Raw genomic sequence first — 17,200 nt, 5'->3', positions numbered from 1 at the left:
ACAGTGGGAATCGAAAGTTCTAATTCTGAAATGATTTGTATACCCTCTTTTGCGTGAAGCCAGGCCTTAGTCCAGCCGGAGCTGAGGAACGCTATTGTGGCTACACTTGGAGATCTCGACACAGGACGCTCAGATATTTCCCTAGATACTTCGAGGTTTGAACTACAGGGGTATGGATGGCTGCATCCAACTCGCGTGATGAACTAAGCGTTGGTTGTGGAGTGTTGAGCTCGTCAACCATATGGCGGCGTTGACGTTGAGGCTGTCGATTGCCGGAGGTGGAAGCGGCCGTTTCTGCAGCCGGTGAGCTCGTCCCGTGCAGCTGGGATCTGGTTTTTCCCACGTAGAATACCTCAGAAGTGCCCTTCTCTATCGCTACACGACGATATGACACATTCATTGAACATGGATTCATTGCATTTCATTCACGGAACGCCGCCAATACCACCGTAGACGCGAGCTCATAGCGTTATGAAGCTGGGGATGGATGCGGCGTTGCTACAGCCGGTGGGCTCGTCTCGTGCAGCTGGGATTCGCTTTTACCCATGCAGAATACCCCAGAGACAGCCTCCTCCATAGCTACACGATGATGTAATATATTCATTGAACATTACTTCATTACAGTTCATTCATGGAACACCTCCAACACCACCGCGAAGGCGAGCACAGCGCATTACGATGCCGGGGATGGGAAGCGGCGTTACTACAGCCATCAAGCTGCTCCCGTGCAGCTAGGATCCTGTCCCTGCCCTCGTATTATGCACCAGCAACAGCCTCCTTCACCACTACACGACGATATGACAAGTCGATTGAACAGGATCGAATCATATCTCATTGATGATACGCCACCAACACCGCCAGGCAGTTGAGCGTAGAGCTGCATGWAGGCAGAGATGGGAGCGGCGTCCACATGGTCCAGCGAGCTGCTCCCGGGGCAGCTGAGAACTCCGCTTCGTGCTGATAACAAACACCATAACCAGCGCTCCCTTCTTGTTCATCACGATATGCTACAGCCATTGCGCAGAACAACACCGCCGGAAATCATCAGGGATAAGCCGACGACACCACCAGAGAGATGGCGGTAGAGCGTTAGGCGGACAGAGGTACATGTAGCTTCACGACCAACTCCGGAGCTGGCTATGGAGCAGCTAGAACAGCTTCGCCTTTCGAAACTATAACAATACCCCAAGGAGCAGCCTCCTCTGCTTCTACGCGCCGGTTCGATACGCTTGCCGAACACGACCCCCGTTGTCTTATGCAGACGGCAGATCTTCAAATCATGAGCACAGAGCAACGAGCATAGCGATGAGCAGCAGAAGGCATAAGCGGCGTCAATACAGGACAGCGAGCTGTTGAGGTGGGAAGCGAGATCTTGACTTCGACGCTGCAGACCTCCGTAGACACCAGAGGTAGGCTGCGCTGACGCTCCATGACAATACAATACCTCCATCGAAGCGGAGGGCATCGAATGCCACGTACCGTCGGGCACGAACATCATGAAGAGAGGGGCATAGCAAAGAGCGAGACGGGGGTGAAAGAGGTGTCGCTACAGTTCCGCGAGGGGCTGCGGTTGAAAGCTCGCAACTCAGCTTCGACCATACAACTTGCGCACATCCATCAAACGCGGTCCTACGCGCGTCGGATGGGCAATCACAGACGAACGACACATCCGCCGCACGGAATTCCACTCAAAGCCGCTGACTCCACGCTTGCTGGTTGCAGGGCGATGAGTTTAGAATGTTAGGCGGCCGGAGCTGGAGAAGAGACCGCAGCGATTCACCGATCCAACGATCTAAGAAATGCAAAGTTGGAGCCAGGACTCTCCGCCAGAACCCTCGCACATGGAACAAAGGCGGCCAAACACGATGCTAGACAATCGGCAGCATGGACTTTTCCTTCCTGCCGTACAGGGCTATCTTGGATCTCGCCAGTGCTACATCCGACAATAGGGGGATAGTCAAACCAGAGCGAAAGGCGACCGCATGACGAAGAGACATCGCGATATCTCAGGGGTGGAAAGAATCCAAGAGCTGGCGACATAATATTGCCTTTCGGCCACGGCTTCTACACAAACGCCAATGCTGGCTGCATGAACTCCTACAAGAGCTGAATATGGAAGATTTGGCGGACACTACAAAAAAATCAACTTTCCAGGCCCCTGAATCATGATAAGGACGAGGAGGACCGGGATGGCAAGTTGGCGAAGAAAGATGCGAGACGCGTCGCGGATATGCAGCTACCTATTTTCCAAGAGCTCAGAGCTCAAAGCTCAACCCTGAGCAGCGCCTCCGTGCAATCGCCGACGAGAGCCTCGCAAGATGCCGGACGCACCCCACGCGTCGAACAGCGTAAACGCGTAGCGCCGACGCACCATGATTCGAAGAGCAGGGTTGAGGTGGCGGATCAACAAGGATAACAGGCAACTCGCGGTTGACAAGCGCTCTATCGACTTTGGAGCTGGAACAGAAGCTCGATGATGCTCGGGCCCTTAGCACACACGCGAAAAACAGCTGCGCCAGATGCTAGACGTTCTACACACAATGACGGTGATACAGACTCTGCACTCCGCGAGCAGCGCTGTCAAACTTATGGACAACATCTTGATAAGGAGCACTGAGGTGCCGAGGAAGAGAAGATTCAATATACGCTGAAGCGGTTAAATTGAGCAATTGAGCGGTAGACAATCTTGCCTGCCATCCTGTACACACGCGGAAGGGAYGCCGTGAACAACATCAAAGGCTCCTCTAGCTGACAGGGCTAAGAAGACACGCGGCACATCCTCTACCCGGGTGCTCTGCATTTACGAGACAATCCTTCATGTCTTTCAGATTTTGACAATGCCCCGGAGGGTGGTATGAAGAAGGCAAGAGAGGTTGGATAAGATGATGTGTAAAGGCAGGAGACAGTATCTCTATCCGTCTGTAATAGAGTTTATTCATTCAAGATGTGTATCTCCTTCGCTCTCGAATTGGCCTTCTGTATTTCCTGAACAGCGGTAGAAGATGACATGGATTCAGAAGCAGCTTACTCTCGTCCGTTCTAGAGAGGGATTGTAGCCTCTAGGTTTGGTAGAGCAATCCATCCCCTGAGTCACTGCCGGTCGAACAAAAGAACGACGCGTCGCGGCGCGTGCTACGGTCAGTCCAGAAGCTAAGTCTCCATGTTTACTCTTGGGATTCAGTATTAAAGGGCGCAAGGCACAACACACGACAACCACAGCTGAAGCTATGCATCGTGTATGTGCTTGAGATGAGGAAAATATTTGTAGTACCTCCTCGAAAGAATGGACAGCACTATGAGATCTTGATATTGCCCTTTGCTTAAGAGGCTCAGGGCGATCGWTCAACGAGGACACCTATTTTGCGAGAAAATGACTGAAGAAGATTCGATAGTCTATGTCAAGTTCGAACAGAAGCTGCTATTTGTAGGCCCTACGTCCATACAAGGCTACTACCCTAGAGGAGGTGAGTGCCTAAGCTATTAATACCTACCGCAAAGATATTCAGGCACGACAGAGTAGGACCTGAATGCCATCGTCTCGACGCGTCTTCCGCGTCCCCTGCACCAAGTCTTTGTAGATTCTTTCCAAGATTGAACGTCTCCCGTATGACTGACACTTTTCACACTTGCTCGGGAGAGCAAAGACCGGGACACCAGAAGGATTTCTGGAGTCGTGGGGGAGGCGGCAGGATATCTGAGGCTGCTGACCAGATCAAACCGTAGTATCCAGTTCAGTTTTGACTCTGAGAAATTCCGACCCCTGAGGCAGTTCTAGTTGAGTTTGCAACTCCAGAAGGCGGCTATATCCAGTCTTTTTCATTCTCCTTCCTGGACGTTTCACGAGGCAGGTGAATGTATCCTATCCGTAGAGGTGGTGCTCGAAGTAGTGGTTTGACAAATCGGAGGCGTGAGACGCGTCGTGGACGCGTACAGAGGTGTACGGCGAGAGACTGCCAATGTGGAATTTGAACTTGCTGTGACATCCTCATAGATACGCCTACACCTGCTTGGGGTATTGACAAAAGATACTTATGCCAGAGATCTTTCAATCATTCATTCATCTGGTATTAACCTTACCGAGTTCCTTCGCCTCCTGCTGGTCTATGCATATCATCCATTCAGTTAGCGCTGTTTTCAGTTGCCTGATGCAGAGTGGTGAAGCGGCTTCATGCCTCGTGAGGAGCAGTAGCTGGATGAGAAGTTGTCCGGAGAAGCTCGACTCCAGCATCAGCTCGCCAGTTCAACTTCGATCCGAGAACCCGTCCCGTAAAGCACTGCCGTGGATCTCTGGAGGCACTGCCGACCCCTGTGGCATATAGTATGTTTGCGGCGTACGTAGATGCCGGCGTTCGGTCGCGATGGAGCTCCACAGACTCCTGCCAATCGTCCTTTGACTCCAAATCAGGCGGAATGCAAGTCATCCTAGTGGCAGGTTCGACCGACGCATCCTCGAAGATACCCTGGCCGGATGTTTGCCCAGGAGTAGAGCGGTGGGCGGAGGTCAAGGGAGGGCAGTTCGGTGATAGCAAACTCGCGGAGCAATGACCCGGAAAGAATGAAAGTTGGCACCATCACGAAGGATCCGGCTAACGCAGTCAAACCATGTACCGCGTGTGGGACTGGCCAAGTGGCGACCCCAAAGGCCGAGTTCCAGAATACAGCTGAGAGGATGCACCTCTCGCTGTTTCTACTCAAGGTTCGAATCGCAGCTGCTGGTTAATGTAGGATTTACCTCCTACGGTATTAGGACGACCGGGCTCGGGTCGAAAGGGGGGCCAGAGGTCTACTCCACGGAGGAAGGAGTAGAAGCAACTGCATACCGTGGAGAAAGCCGGGCTTTGGCAGCAGTCTATGCGCTGGGAATTGTCAGCTCGGCGCACGTATAAGCGTGAACAGACTGCCCCTGAGTTGATGAGATGCGTTATATTTCGTGTGGAACTCGTCTTCGTCGCTCGGGACCGATGGTCTACTGCCGTGAAATAAAAAGTATTTCAAAGGTGAAGCATCGGCGTGCTGTCTTAGTCTCAGATTATCTGGAATATCCGACTTCGGCCAGAATTTTAAGACTAAGTCCCTACGCACGAGACACAAACACATTTGAACAAGACAACACAGCATTCCACCAATCTGACAACATTTCCAGCGCCGGCAAGCATAACGTCTCAGCAATCTCCCCGCTCTCGTCCATCATCACAATGGGCGTCTCGCAAAGCAAACCCGAGACACGGGCACGCGACACGCCTTCGCTACACGCTCTACCCACCGAGACGCTGAATCAGATTGCTCTTCATCTCCGCTCCGCAGCAGATGTTGTGAGCCTCCATCAAGCACTCTGGCTGGCCAATGATCCAGCAGGGCCATCAGGCAGGCTCTTCTGGGCTGACATCCTTCGCAACTTGGTCGAAGGACTTGGGCGTAATGCTGCCCTTGCCGCTGCTCACGGAAAATTGTTGCACAAGGAGCACCGAGACTTCGACATTGCGGCCCGGAAGTTGATGGTGACGCACATCATGCGCACTAAACGCAAGGAGCTCGGTGGTCAACAGGGATGTATGGACTGCTTGGGTCCATTGGAGCATGGTCAGATAGCCAAGGACTTCCAAAACGGGGTTCAGCTTTGCAGCAGATGCCACGTTGGTCTGCTTCGATTTGCAAGATTCTTCGAGAACGCCACTACGGTGTGCATATGGCCTTGGCTGGTAGGCATTCATGGTCGGCCGCCTGCCGCTTCGCCGCTTGGTTGCATCTTGCCCTCGACTAGGAGCTACGGCAACAGCAAGATATACTCCATCACTGGTGAAGAGGCGTCCTTGATCACAACTACATACCAAGGTTCGCATCTCGACTGGCAGGCAGTTCTTCCCCATCCATTCAGTGGTGTGGGGACTCAGATTACGAACAGGAGTCCAGAGCAGAAGAAGATGGCAGCTTTCCGGTTTGAGACTGTTTTGCGTACCGCGAACCTCATCTTACACTGGCCATACGAGGCACCAAGGCCAGGAGAAGTATGCGACTGGTCGTCTGCAACCATGTTTGATTTAGACATGGTGCTGATCTCGAGCGTGGGTGTCGATGTGCAAGCTGCCTGCCAGCCCATGCGGAGCACCGAATTCAGACGTGACCTGTTCCTGGCCATTGGAACATTGTACGACCACGACGCCGAATCTCTCAAGCTGGGAAACTACGGTCAAGATCAGGCAGACTACAAGAATCTCCTCATCAGACAGTGGGGCATCTGGGCTACACGAAGATTCTTTTACGCAAAGCTTGCATCGTACGGTAGGTTCCCACGTCTAGCCTGGTCTCCAAAGATCTGAAGGTTCGTTAGCTGACCTTTTTGAATAGACCAGGAATCAATCGTTCTCAAACCACATCGTCCTTCACGAAACGGATCTCATGGTCAGGGCAAGTTTTGAGCGTTGGAACATGGAACTCAATGTCAACATTTCAGACAAGCTGTGCCAGCGCATCTACGGTTACAACCAGGCCGTCGTGAGCCTGCCGGCAGAGCCCGGAGTCCGCAATATGCAGTTGGGGAAGTACCTCTTTATACTACCTGCAGTTGAGACAGCAATGCTGTCCTACGACATTCGCGCTATCCACGCTCTGAACTACTTGCTCCTGATACTAGAGAGAGATCCAGTAAACGGTAACTTTCGCCGGAACGAGTTTAGTTCGTTTTTTCTCCCCAGCATAAGACATCGGCCGAAACTGCTTATTCGAGCCGTGACAGATTCGCTCTCTACGATGATTGATGAGCTGGACAAGCCGCTGCATCTTGCTCCTGGACCCGATAAGCGCCAAGCACAGCTCGAGGATCTAAGCGCTCGAATGTGGAACTCTGATTTCCTCAAAGCAGAACTGGAAGGGCTCAAGAAATGGGCTCTCAGCAAGTATGTGTGGATCGTTCTGGATGTTGATCCTTCCACTGCTCCTCCACCAATTCTCGACTGGATTGAGCAGTCCACAGCCGTGCAGGTTGCATATGTGAGGCGGGATGATGTACCTCATTGGGCTGCGGGTTGGAGTATGAAGCTCTTTGCCTATGAGGTCAAGCCATATGTTTTGTGACGCATTCTTTGGTTCGAGCATGATCCCGWGAAGCACCCGACTGTGCCTGACGAGAGATGGCTTGTTCAATGAAGGGCTGGGGCCGACTGAGATTGACCTCCTGTACAGAATCGTATCTTACATAACGAATCAACCGCCCTTAGACCCAGTGCATCATCAATTACAAGAAGTCAGGCTTCATGCAGCTGATGTCCTTCTTCCTCGTCTTCTTGAAAAACGCAAGTTCGCGGAACTCTTCTCCGTGGATCGCCTTCCTTTTCCCGCCTGTCGCCATGTTCTCGCCATCGCTCTGCTTTTTGCTTACTGCACTCATTGTTGAGCCATTGGACTAGCTAGGCCATGCACCCCGTGCTCTCCGCTCCACAGTCGTGCACTACGCCACTCCGAAGGACTGCCGCCGTTCGCTCCAGCCTGTTCGAGCGGTAACCCCGTCAGCACACTTGATATGTTCAGCGAAGTCGGTTCAAAGAAAGCCGAAATTAGGTGAGCGAATGCGCATCGAAAGTCCCCAATCTCGCGTAGTATTCGAATCCCTCAAGACTGTCCTGTCACCGGTTCACTTACACGTTCTGGCAACGGTAGGTCTCAGAGTGGTTAGCCAGATCAGTATAGTGGAGTATATTGTTACATTCGTAGAGTTCTTTCGATTGAATGGAAGCACAATATAGATGAGCAGAAGTAGGTTGAAGAACTTGATTCCAGTAGAGTACTCCAACCACTTACCTCTCAGCCGCCACTGCCACCTCTTTGCAGCGATAGCGACTCCCATAATACTACACAGGCTCCAGGTAACCGAAGGTTTCTTCGTTGGAGTAGACTACAGTCTATCAAGAGGAGTTTGCGGGAACCTCGCCGCCTGCGGGTGCCTGGCCAATGGCAACTTTTTGAGCACTGTTCACACGCTAGTGAAGCTGATTCTTGTTCGTTTCTCACTTTCAAAAGTTCCCTTTTTCAACAGCAACCATTCAGCTGCCAAAATCTCCCTCCTTCGCTCCCACACCACCACCACAACAGCAACAGCAACAACAACAACAGCACCATCTCCGCATCTCCTGCCGAGATGCCTTCCTGGAGAAACCGCCTGCTCGCTCGTCTCCGCGAGGCGGAGGCTGAGAACCGCTTCCTCCGCGAGGAGAACCGCCGTCTCCGCGAGGAGAACGAGCTCTTCCGCGAGGAGAACGAGCTCTTCCGCGACGGGGCCCGCCGCTCTCGCCGCCGCGAGAACAACTGTACGTCTCCAAAACCCCTCTCTCTTCTTCGACACTCTGACTGACTCTGTGTCTACTAGTGCTCTGGCTGCTGGAGCGTGCCCGCGCTTGGATCGCGGCGTTTCTGCTTGCGTTCTGGGAGACGCATGACAACATCGCCGAGATGGCGGATGATGGAGAGCTTCTGTTGGGTGATTTGGACCGCGAGTAGCTCCGCCCTGCTTGTTGGCGGCTGTGATGGGGGGTAGTGTGCTCTGTCTCTGTGTGCTGTCGGCGCTGGTGAGAGTGCCTGCGGGCAAGATGGGGCGGGTCTGGCTGTCATGTCCTTCGGGGCATAGGTTTCCCCCCAAAAAATGCAATTCTTGACTCCGTTTTCGTTGCCTTCTGAATCTCGTTCAAATCGTGTACATTCTGCATTAAAGCGCTAGTAGGCCGAACTAATCCCAAAGTGTACTAGCTCACGTTGCGGAGAATAACCCAATACTTCGCGCTCGCTTTCTTCTTCCCTTCCCTCTTCACCAAGCGTTTCGACGCAAAACAAGCATGTTCAACCCATATCAGATTCGTCTGAGTGTCGACGGGTTGCGTGCGAGAGCAAATTATGGACTTGGTAAACCGCGCTGCTGCACTTCATTGGCAGTTGTCGTGATAACCGGTCCTACATTCCCTTCTCCTCTGTGTTGAAATGAAGCTTCCATCCATGAGCGACATGATCGCTTGTGCGTGAGCATTTAATATGACTTCCTTCCTGTTTCCATGCTCGGCTCAGACCTCTGATGCCTCCATATGCCTCTGTCGACCTGCTTGCACCTCAACATACTGCAGCTCTTCYCTACAGTGCGCTCTAAGACTCCGACGCATCAAAAGACGCGAACCGTGCTTGTTGTGATTGATCGCAACAGGACTAGCTCCCTTTCGATCCCCATCACAAACTTCTCGCGACACCGCTCCCCCTTCCCTTCTTCATCCACCTTCCGAGGAAGCGATTCGTCGCGGATACAAGCACGTTCAACTCTGTGTGTTTAATTCAGCTGGTCTGAGTGTCAATGAGCTGCGTGCGAGATCAAAGGGACCATCAAACCACACTGCAGCCTCATCATGGCCGCAGCTGTCAACAATGAGTCCGACAGTCCCATATCATTTTAGTTTGACATGCTTCTTCCATGCTTGTTCAGCTCCTCACTCCAACCAGTGCCATGTCCCATCGTACTGCCTCAACCTTTACCGTAATCCCTCCCAAAAACTGTACTTCTCACGCTGCCGGAACGATTCGTGTGACACATTTYATGACAAAGAAGCACGCAGGTCCAGAAACGGCCTAGCTTACTTCAGCTACCTACCTAGATTTTGCTTTTTCCACAACCTTCTTCCCTTTCTCCTCCACTACTTCAGAACACACCATTTTTCTCGAACTGTACCTAAGCAGGCCACTACAACTGAGCTCGATACTCTCGCTACCTCGCGTGCTTGAGTGTCCACCAGTGGCGTGCAAGATCAAAAAGGGTTTAAGATAAGTACTGCTGCCGGTCAATGGCAGCAGAGCTTTAACAGAGGCCCGACATCTCATCCACCTTCACAATTATGCATCGCTCTCTTTGTGTATTTGAATTTGTTTCCCTGCCTGATAGTTCTATCGCCTTTTTCTCCATGCTCTGAACCACCGGCTCGTCGTCTTCACCGTTCCGAAATGTGTATGGCAGTGCCTCCAGCCCGACCGTGCAGGCTCCATCGGCGAGCTTCGCCAAGTCTCTCCTTGCCAGCGCACTTTCTCCATCTCATAAACCAGGCATCAAACTCTTGAATGACATCCTCGCATCCTTGCGCGACCAGGCGTCTATCGATTGCCTTGGAGATTAAAAATTGTTCGTAAAGAGCGCTGCTCGCCGAGGCCAGTGGTAGCGGTCGTGTTTCCGGACCAAACATCCTCTTATCCTCATATTACTCTCCTACTGTCTCCCAACATACCCCTCCTGCCTCATCGCTGTGCGTTGAATAGCTAGCAACACTTCCTTCACGCCTGTCGTCTACTAACACAATGCCTTGTTCGTCAGTTCCGGGGCCCCTAACACAGATCATGTTTGCGGCCATCGAGCAAACTCGGCTGACGCGTCAACTTGTAGCAATACCTCTCAGGCATGCCCGCGAGGAACTTCAGTGCAGGCCATCTGCGTTCAAACGCCCGATTGCAAGCTCAGGAGGTGCCTTCCTCCATCTCGCGGATGCCCGACACCGCTCCAGGACCGCGAATTATAAAGAAGTCCGCGGTTTTCCATCAACTGGGAACGCGTCTGAGAATTTTGCGTCCACTGGGATAAGCACAACCCCCAAGAAAGATCACCAGAGAGGTCCTGCGCCGCCGCAGAGTTCAGGAGGAGCCGACACGGACATTCAACCGTCAAGAAACGGAGGAAGATTGCGATACACTACACAGGGCACAATACATGGGACATGATCGCTTCCGATGCCGCAAGTCTGTCTACTTGTAGGGTTCAATCACGTTCACGCTTTTGGTCGAAAGATAGGGCGAAGGACAGGTCGTAGAGGAAGATTGAAGTTAGAAGGATATGCTCATGGGAATCTGAGCTATCGTCCGCGATTCCAATGCGCTTTCTGGAGCTGGTCATTTCACTGGGTTTCGAAGACTCGCGCTGGAAATAGTCTCATATCTCTTAGGGATAACTGCAAGAGCAGCCTCCAAGCTCGCGGCAGAGCATCTTCAAGGGAGTACAGCTTAGCGGATGAACATACTTCTTGAACGGCCGCGGGCCAGCAATGGAGAACTGCAAGAGGTTTTTCCAAGAATCTTCGAGCAAACTCACCAACCTTATGTTTACCAGCTTGGCAAAAGATAGGATCCATTCAGACACCGGCTACAACACACCACTGCTCAAGTCAGTAGCTTTAACATTTTTTACCGCTATCATCGAACTGTGCACCAGAGGGAAGCGTCTAAGACAACGCATACACGCGTCAAACTTCGTCTACTATCCCTGAACCCTATGTCGTCGTTCAGAGAAGGTCGCACGCGGTACTTCCAGCGTTTACTTTCAGCTTTTGCCTCCTTACTCTTACCTGGATATGGAAGCTTTGTGCTTGAGGGTGGAGAACCTGATACTACGCGTCGTACACACGCTTGGTGAGACTAGCACTACCAATCACGGAGAATGACACTGAAAGACGCGAGGGTGCTTTACTTTCCTGGTGCTGCGATGGACAAGACGAAGACGGTCAAAAAAATGCTGGGTACTTTCGAGCTGAGCTCTTTGCTACTGTAGCAGCGATTCTGTGGTGCTAGAAGCGAGCTCTTGTATAGTATCGAACCAAACTCTTAGAAGCCTTAGCCTCGTTGCTGCACTTCTCGCGCAGGTCTCAATCTCCAATGATGATTGGGTTTGTCCAATCGTTGCCGCTCTCCGCGGTTGGATCTCCGGATGTAGCATCAGGATTACAGCCATTGGCAACATCCGTCGTCGAAAAGCAATCACACCTCAGCTTTTCCTTGTTCCTTGGATCTGAGCTTTCAAAGAACAGCTCAATCTCCTCCGTCGAAAAGTGCGGGCATTTCTCCTGCTTAACATCATATCTTGCCGCGAATCGTCGACCAAGTTTGACTCTATCACCCATCAATCTGGTCATCTCTCTCTCCACTGCCATTGCCAGAATCTGCCACTGCTTTCCGTGATGCTCGCTCGCATTTCCCAAAATCATCATGGTGAAGACATGGCACATTTCGTGCAACAGAGTTTCCAGAATCTCCCAGGGAGTTCCATTCTCATGCCCATCAACGCAGATACTCAGAAGGTAGCTGCCATCTGAGTACATTTCTGTGGCGCCGAGTCCTCCAACTTGGCCATTGCCGAGAGTCCAGACTTCTTCCTGTCTCTTGTATTTGATTGTAAGACAGGACTTGACGAAAGCGTTGTTGAAGAGGACCTTATCGAGGCATTCCAGGGCGACGTCCATTCGCGTGAAGGAGGCGAGGTGAAGTCTGGGGTATAGCTCGTTGATGAAGTGGTGCCATTGATACACGCCGCTTAGATCGTCGGGGAGATTCTCCAGAAAGCCGACGGCCTCTTCGACGCGTGCTGCTAGTATCTCTGTAGCGAGCGCCATGGTACTGCGGCTGTGGTCGTGTCGCCGTGAGAGCTGTTGTAGTGAGCAGTGTTGAATTAAAAGTTGATTCCGGCGTGGAGCTTGGTGGGATTGAACCCATAAGCACGGGCCCGACATTCATAATCTGAAGCATTGACTTCCACCGACACGTACTGCACAGTATAATGCAATTCAGATCAGAACCACCAGAAATATACTCGAGCAAGACATCTCAAAATGGCGTGGCAAAGATGCAGGAATCACGAACTGGACTGCCTCGTCGACGGAAGGGGCTTATGTTGACGAAGAATACGACCGTCCTCTGTGAGATGCAGCGACCGCAACTCCACCATCCGAAGGGAATGGCACAGATCTTCCAATTGAATTGTTCGATGTGGAATACCTCTGCAAGCGCAAGGCCAGCCTGAATCAACGGCGACTCCCCTCTCGATGCGACCGCCAGATTGGCCGACGATACAGACCACGAACAAATGGTTCGCAGCAGAGTCTCGCTGAGAATTGCTCGACTCAAAAACTTGCATGGCAAATCGGAATACAGACTGGGGGTGGCGTCTGGGGCCCGATCATTGAAATCGATCTGTACCCTCACAAGCGCTCCTAGAACTTCTACGCCACTACGACTCACGAGTTCGGACATGGAGTGAGTGGGGTTCATTCGTTGTAGATATAGCGCAGAAATCTGCATCGGGAAGCAACACAAGCTCGAACATATTAGTCTCAAGGGACATGAAGGACACTAGCAGCGCCTAGACATAGCAGCGGAGACCCTCATAGGAATTTGCGGCGGAATCAAACAGCTTGAACAGACAGGTCACCGCAACCCAAGAAACGGATGTTTTTGGGGCGGACAACTGGGATGAGGTGGTGACAAGCCTAGACGCTACGTTCGGTCCACGGATCGGGAGCAAGATGGACTCTAACTGGAAGGCAAGAATTGAGACTGATGTTGGCGAGGAAGAGAGCAACGCAAGCACGAGCAGTGATTGAAGGACTAAGAAGGATTCGAAGATGTTGGAGGACAGCAAGGAGGAACAGGACCGAGTCTCGAGCACTTCAATAAGCTAGCAACGTTTCAAGCGTTTGCCTAGAATTCGATTTGTGTCTCTTGGTCCTGAGCATTAATACAAGCTACGAAGCCGGGGAGCAAGCAGCGCATTGGTGATACATGATAATGCCGCACGCCATAGTGGAGGGAAATGCGCTTCATTTTGAGACGCAGAGTTGGATGACAAGATCGCCTTCGGACAGMATATTGTCTCGAGGTTAATGGATGATAGCTCTGGAAGACTGAACACCGAGCGATGGTGAGAGTCTGTTCGATTTGAAAAGGCGTATGGCATGAACTGTAAAGTAGCATTGGAGCGATGTTAGAATAAATGGAGCTGGTTCCAATGAATCCCCACAAGGATGGCGCTGGTAGATCGAGTGATACGCTGGCACTGCTTCATAAATGCTGCAAAAGGACAGATGAATCATGGCAATGCCTACACGATTCAAACATACACTGCTTCCCGGGTATGGTTGCTGGCAGTGTTGACGGCGTAAACGAACGTGGACTTGAGCGCCAAGGGTCTGTGCTGATCTTTGCGGAGGTCCATTTCTCACTTAGGGCAAGTTACCGTCAATTCATTCCATCAACATCATCCTCAAGCCTTCACACCGCAATAGCACAAGTATGGCACAGGAGATCTGCACACGGGCCCTCCTACGACCAAGAGTCACCTCGATCATTCATCAAATGCAGTCCATATATTTGGCAAAACTTTTTGGCCCCTGGAGAGCTTCACAAACACCATCAATCGATGCATGGATGGGTTGCGCGATGCTGTTTGCAGGACCAGCAAGCCACGACACCATCTCGGGCCCCATATCGAGCGCTCCCGCAATTCTACGACCTTTCTGGTGCACCAATGCGGMTTTGAAGTTCATTTTGGACATGGCTGATGAGATGTACTTCGACGAAAATCTCAAAGATGTCGTCTCCATCGAATACACGTCCTTCGAAGATAGAGATTACGGCCAGACGCACACTGTGGTCTCCCAAGATGGCAAATTGCGATTCGAGATTGAGATCAACGCTTCTGTACACCATGATTACTGGACGCTTTTGGGGACAGTGGTCCACGAACTAGCACATGCTGCTGTCAATTCGTGTCTGTGTCGATGTGGTTCTGGACTTTGTCTTGCTGAGAAAAAGAAGCTTGCTCAAGATGGACCACTAGGACATGGTCAGGAGTGGTAACGTCTCGCCAGAGCATTGGAAGACTTGACCAGGGCGGTCTGGGGTGTAGATATCGATTTGGGCAGAGCAGATTCGGCGAAGGGGGACATTGAAGACGAGATCTCCAAAGAAGAAGTGTGGATATATCTGCGGACCTCTTTTGACGAACACGAGGCCAAGCAACTGTACACGCAGTGGGTCAAAGATCGCGAGAGGGCAGATGACACAAATGAGACAGTGTAGTCGGGCACTCCGATGTCGCAGTCTCCGTAAGTAGACATCATAACGGATGTAGTTTGAAGCAAGCGATACGCATACAACCCTTCCTACGCTCTGAGTACCCATGGCGGCGAAGATGGCGTATTTACTTCACCAGAGAGTGAGATCTGGCGTGACCATTGAAGGAACTACAATACACGCTACTTGAAGATACAACCGCAGTGTGATCGATCTAGTGGACGCTGCTGGCCTGTTGTCAGTCTCAAGCTCGCATTCAAACCGCCATGGAAGGCTGAGGTAGCTCAGCCGACGGTGGTAATCTTGCCTTTCCGAATGCTCTCGCTGGATGTGAGCGTCAAATCAGCGATCGCAACGCAAGTCCATTGCATGTATTGACATCAAAAGAAGAGTCTCACGTGGTCTATTCATTGGCGGACGCCCTGCTCTCAGACCTCTTCATGCGCCTCAAGCCTGTCTATTGTCGGCTGTGGGACTAAGAAGCAAGACAGAGGTGCATGTTATTCTCCCTTGTTGAACGATAGCGTCGTTTTCGGGCGCCGTGCTACTCTTCGTTGACAAAGTGAGTGGTATTCTGATGAGCGTGAGACTTTTGACCTCAGATCTCGCGTGCTTCCTTGTTGGGTGCTTGTCGACTTCTCATCTTTTCGGCCGTCTTTCGGATTGCCCAGAGCTCTGGCGCTTAGGAGTCAAAACTTATCTCCCTATTTGTTCCGCCGCATGACAAAGACCTGACCTGCTCGGCATATGTGTACACTGCTCCAAATCACCCAATAAGGAGCGTGGAGACAAGTGCACTTTTCCGTTGGCCACATGCTTCCGTTCCCGGGCTTCCAATATAATCAATCAGAAAGCTCGTCTTTCGATTCCAGGAAAACTTGCGAACCATGATCTGTGCCCCTCTGCAAAGAGACATGGACGATGACGCCTGTTGTATCAGCGATTCGATCTTCAATTAAACGACAGATGTAGAAAAGCTGACACGCATAGTTTGTGCAATATGCTGTTTCATCATTGATCAATCCGTACGTCAGGCTGCGAGAAATGCATATTGAAAGCGATGCCCCCCTTGAACCAACCAAGAGCTTCTCTCGCGAATTGCAGCATCTCCTTCTCGTTTTTTCCACGCGTCCCACATTCCAATTCACCAATCACAGACTCCCTTATCCCCATGTCCATCGGACGCCTTTCCTTCCATACCCTGGCGCTCAACTTCTCTGCCGCATCAGCGAGCATTTGGAAGTATTGCCCGTGTCCTGTCAATCCAACTTGTTCGATACGTCTAGAAGACGTAATACAAGCCAGAGATCTGCAATGGCATCGATGGCTTCTGACAACCGCATGCAAGAATTCGTGTACCAGAGACCCGAAGAATTCCCATTCCGAAGTATGTTTCAAAATATCAATCTTGATAACGATTCGATGGGYCCCATTCTCGTAAGACTCCTCACACTCCGCTTTACGATCCTCGGGGAGTCCGGCGATGATGACATCGATATCGTCGCAAAGGTTTTCGCCAAAGTACATTTCCTTCACAACTCTTTTTGCGCCGCCTAAAGCTGACTCGAGTCCTCCCGATAGCGTTGCATTGGTGAGTATGTCGGTCGCCGTGCTATTGGTCTGGAAGAAGGTCTCGAAGAGAGGGCGAATGTTGGTCAGGTAGAAGCGGCGGAGTTCTTTGCGTTTCTCGGTGGTTGCTTTGTCCTTGCGCTGCATGATGTTGATGGCGTTTCTGACGTGTAGCCGGAGCTCTTGGCCGGAGCAGCGAGCTTGTTGCGTGCGTGTGGTCATCTTTGAGAGATGCAATGTTATCGATGAATCTTGGTGTTGTTCTTAAAGGTCCACTCCAAGCCACGAATGCTGAAATTGAGCCGGGGTGCGGCTAGCTTGGATTTTGATTGAGAATTTCTGCCCATTCCATTTTTGAACGTATTGTATGCACAACTGCACAGCACCCTGCATTACTACAGCCCGACTTTCTGAGAATACTTTTTGGCAAGGTCGTCAAGGATAGTAGCTCTGCTCGCTTGCCACCTCTCGCACTACTTTTGTAAGCACGTAGCAATCGCTTGGTGCGCCTCGCCATGACCAGTCCTTCTCCGGGGCAGACTCCTGAGCCACACGAGTCTCAATCTTTTCACTATCAATGCCCGTTTGTTGACTTAGGATCTCAAGATTCAATCACTTTTTCCAGTCATCGCTCAAGGCCGGAAAGCGTGGGATGTTTGAGAGCGAACTCGCGGTTCATTCAAAAGATATCCTCTTTGATCTTGCACAGTCTTAGCACCAGATGAGTTTTCGAAGCACTTCTTCAGTACTTCTRTGCAACCAACCAATGCTGCTTGGAGTG

General features: G+C 51.5%; 6 protein-coding genes; 3 read left to right on the top strand and 3 right to left on the bottom strand.

The window, feature by feature from the left end:
* Positions 1-100: 100 nt before the first annotated feature.
* On the bottom strand, positions 101-415 carry RCC_08024 (uncharacterized protein; the record flags this gene model as incomplete). Its single annotated transcript, XM_023773276.1, has 1 exon — positions 101-415. The coding sequence occupies one exon, from the start codon at positions 413-415 to the stop codon at positions 101-103; it is 315 nt and encodes a 104-aa protein (XP_023629044.1).
* Positions 416-5,195: 4,780 nt separating this feature from the next.
* Positions 5,196-7,071, top strand: RCC_08023 (uncharacterized protein; the record flags this gene model as incomplete). XM_023773275.1 has 2 exons in its annotated part: positions 5,196-6,274; positions 6,351-7,071. 2 exons carry the CDS (start codon positions 5,196-5,198, stop codon positions 7,069-7,071), a joined length of 1,800 nt encoding a protein of 599 aa, XP_023629043.1.
* A 1,060-nt stretch (positions 7,072-8,131) lies between these two features.
* On the top strand, positions 8,132-8,490 carry RCC_08022 (uncharacterized protein; the record flags this gene model as incomplete). XM_023773274.1 has 2 exons in its annotated part: positions 8,132-8,300; positions 8,360-8,490. The coding sequence occupies 2 exons, from the start codon at positions 8,132-8,134 to the stop codon at positions 8,488-8,490; spliced, it is 300 nt and encodes a 99-aa protein (XP_023629042.1).
* A 3,158-nt stretch (positions 8,491-11,648) lies between these two features.
* RCC_08021 (uncharacterized protein) lies at positions 11,649-12,392 on the bottom strand (the record flags this gene model as incomplete). The annotated part of the gene is made up of 1 exon (XM_023773273.1): positions 11,649-12,392. One exon carries the CDS (start codon positions 12,390-12,392, stop codon positions 11,649-11,651), a length of 744 nt encoding a protein of 247 aa, XP_023629041.1.
* A 1,675-nt stretch (positions 12,393-14,067) lies between these two features.
* On the top strand, positions 14,068-14,634 carry RCC_08020 (uncharacterized protein; the record flags this gene model as incomplete). The annotated part of the gene is made up of 1 exon (XM_023773272.1): positions 14,068-14,634. The coding sequence occupies one exon, from the start codon at positions 14,068-14,070 to the stop codon at positions 14,632-14,634; it is 567 nt and encodes a 188-aa protein (XP_023629040.1).
* Positions 14,635-15,861: 1,227 nt separating this feature from the next.
* On the bottom strand, positions 15,862-16,641 carry RCC_08019 (uncharacterized protein; the record flags this gene model as incomplete). The annotated part of the gene is made up of 1 exon (XM_023773271.1): positions 15,862-16,641. One exon carries the CDS (start codon positions 16,639-16,641, stop codon positions 15,862-15,864), a length of 780 nt encoding a protein of 259 aa, XP_023629039.1.
* Between the last annotated feature and the right edge of the window lie 559 nt (positions 16,642-17,200).

This window comes from Ramularia collo-cygni (genome assembly GCF_900074925.1).
Source record: "Ramularia collo-cygni strain URUG2 genome assembly, contig: RCC_scaffold13, whole genome shotgun sequence".
NCBI classification, from domain to species: Eukaryota; Fungi; Ascomycota; class Dothideomycetes; order Mycosphaerellales; family Mycosphaerellaceae; genus Ramularia; species Ramularia collo-cygni.
The sequence above is the reverse complement of the archived record's forward strand: the minus strand, read 5'-3'. Positions and strand labels throughout refer to the sequence as shown.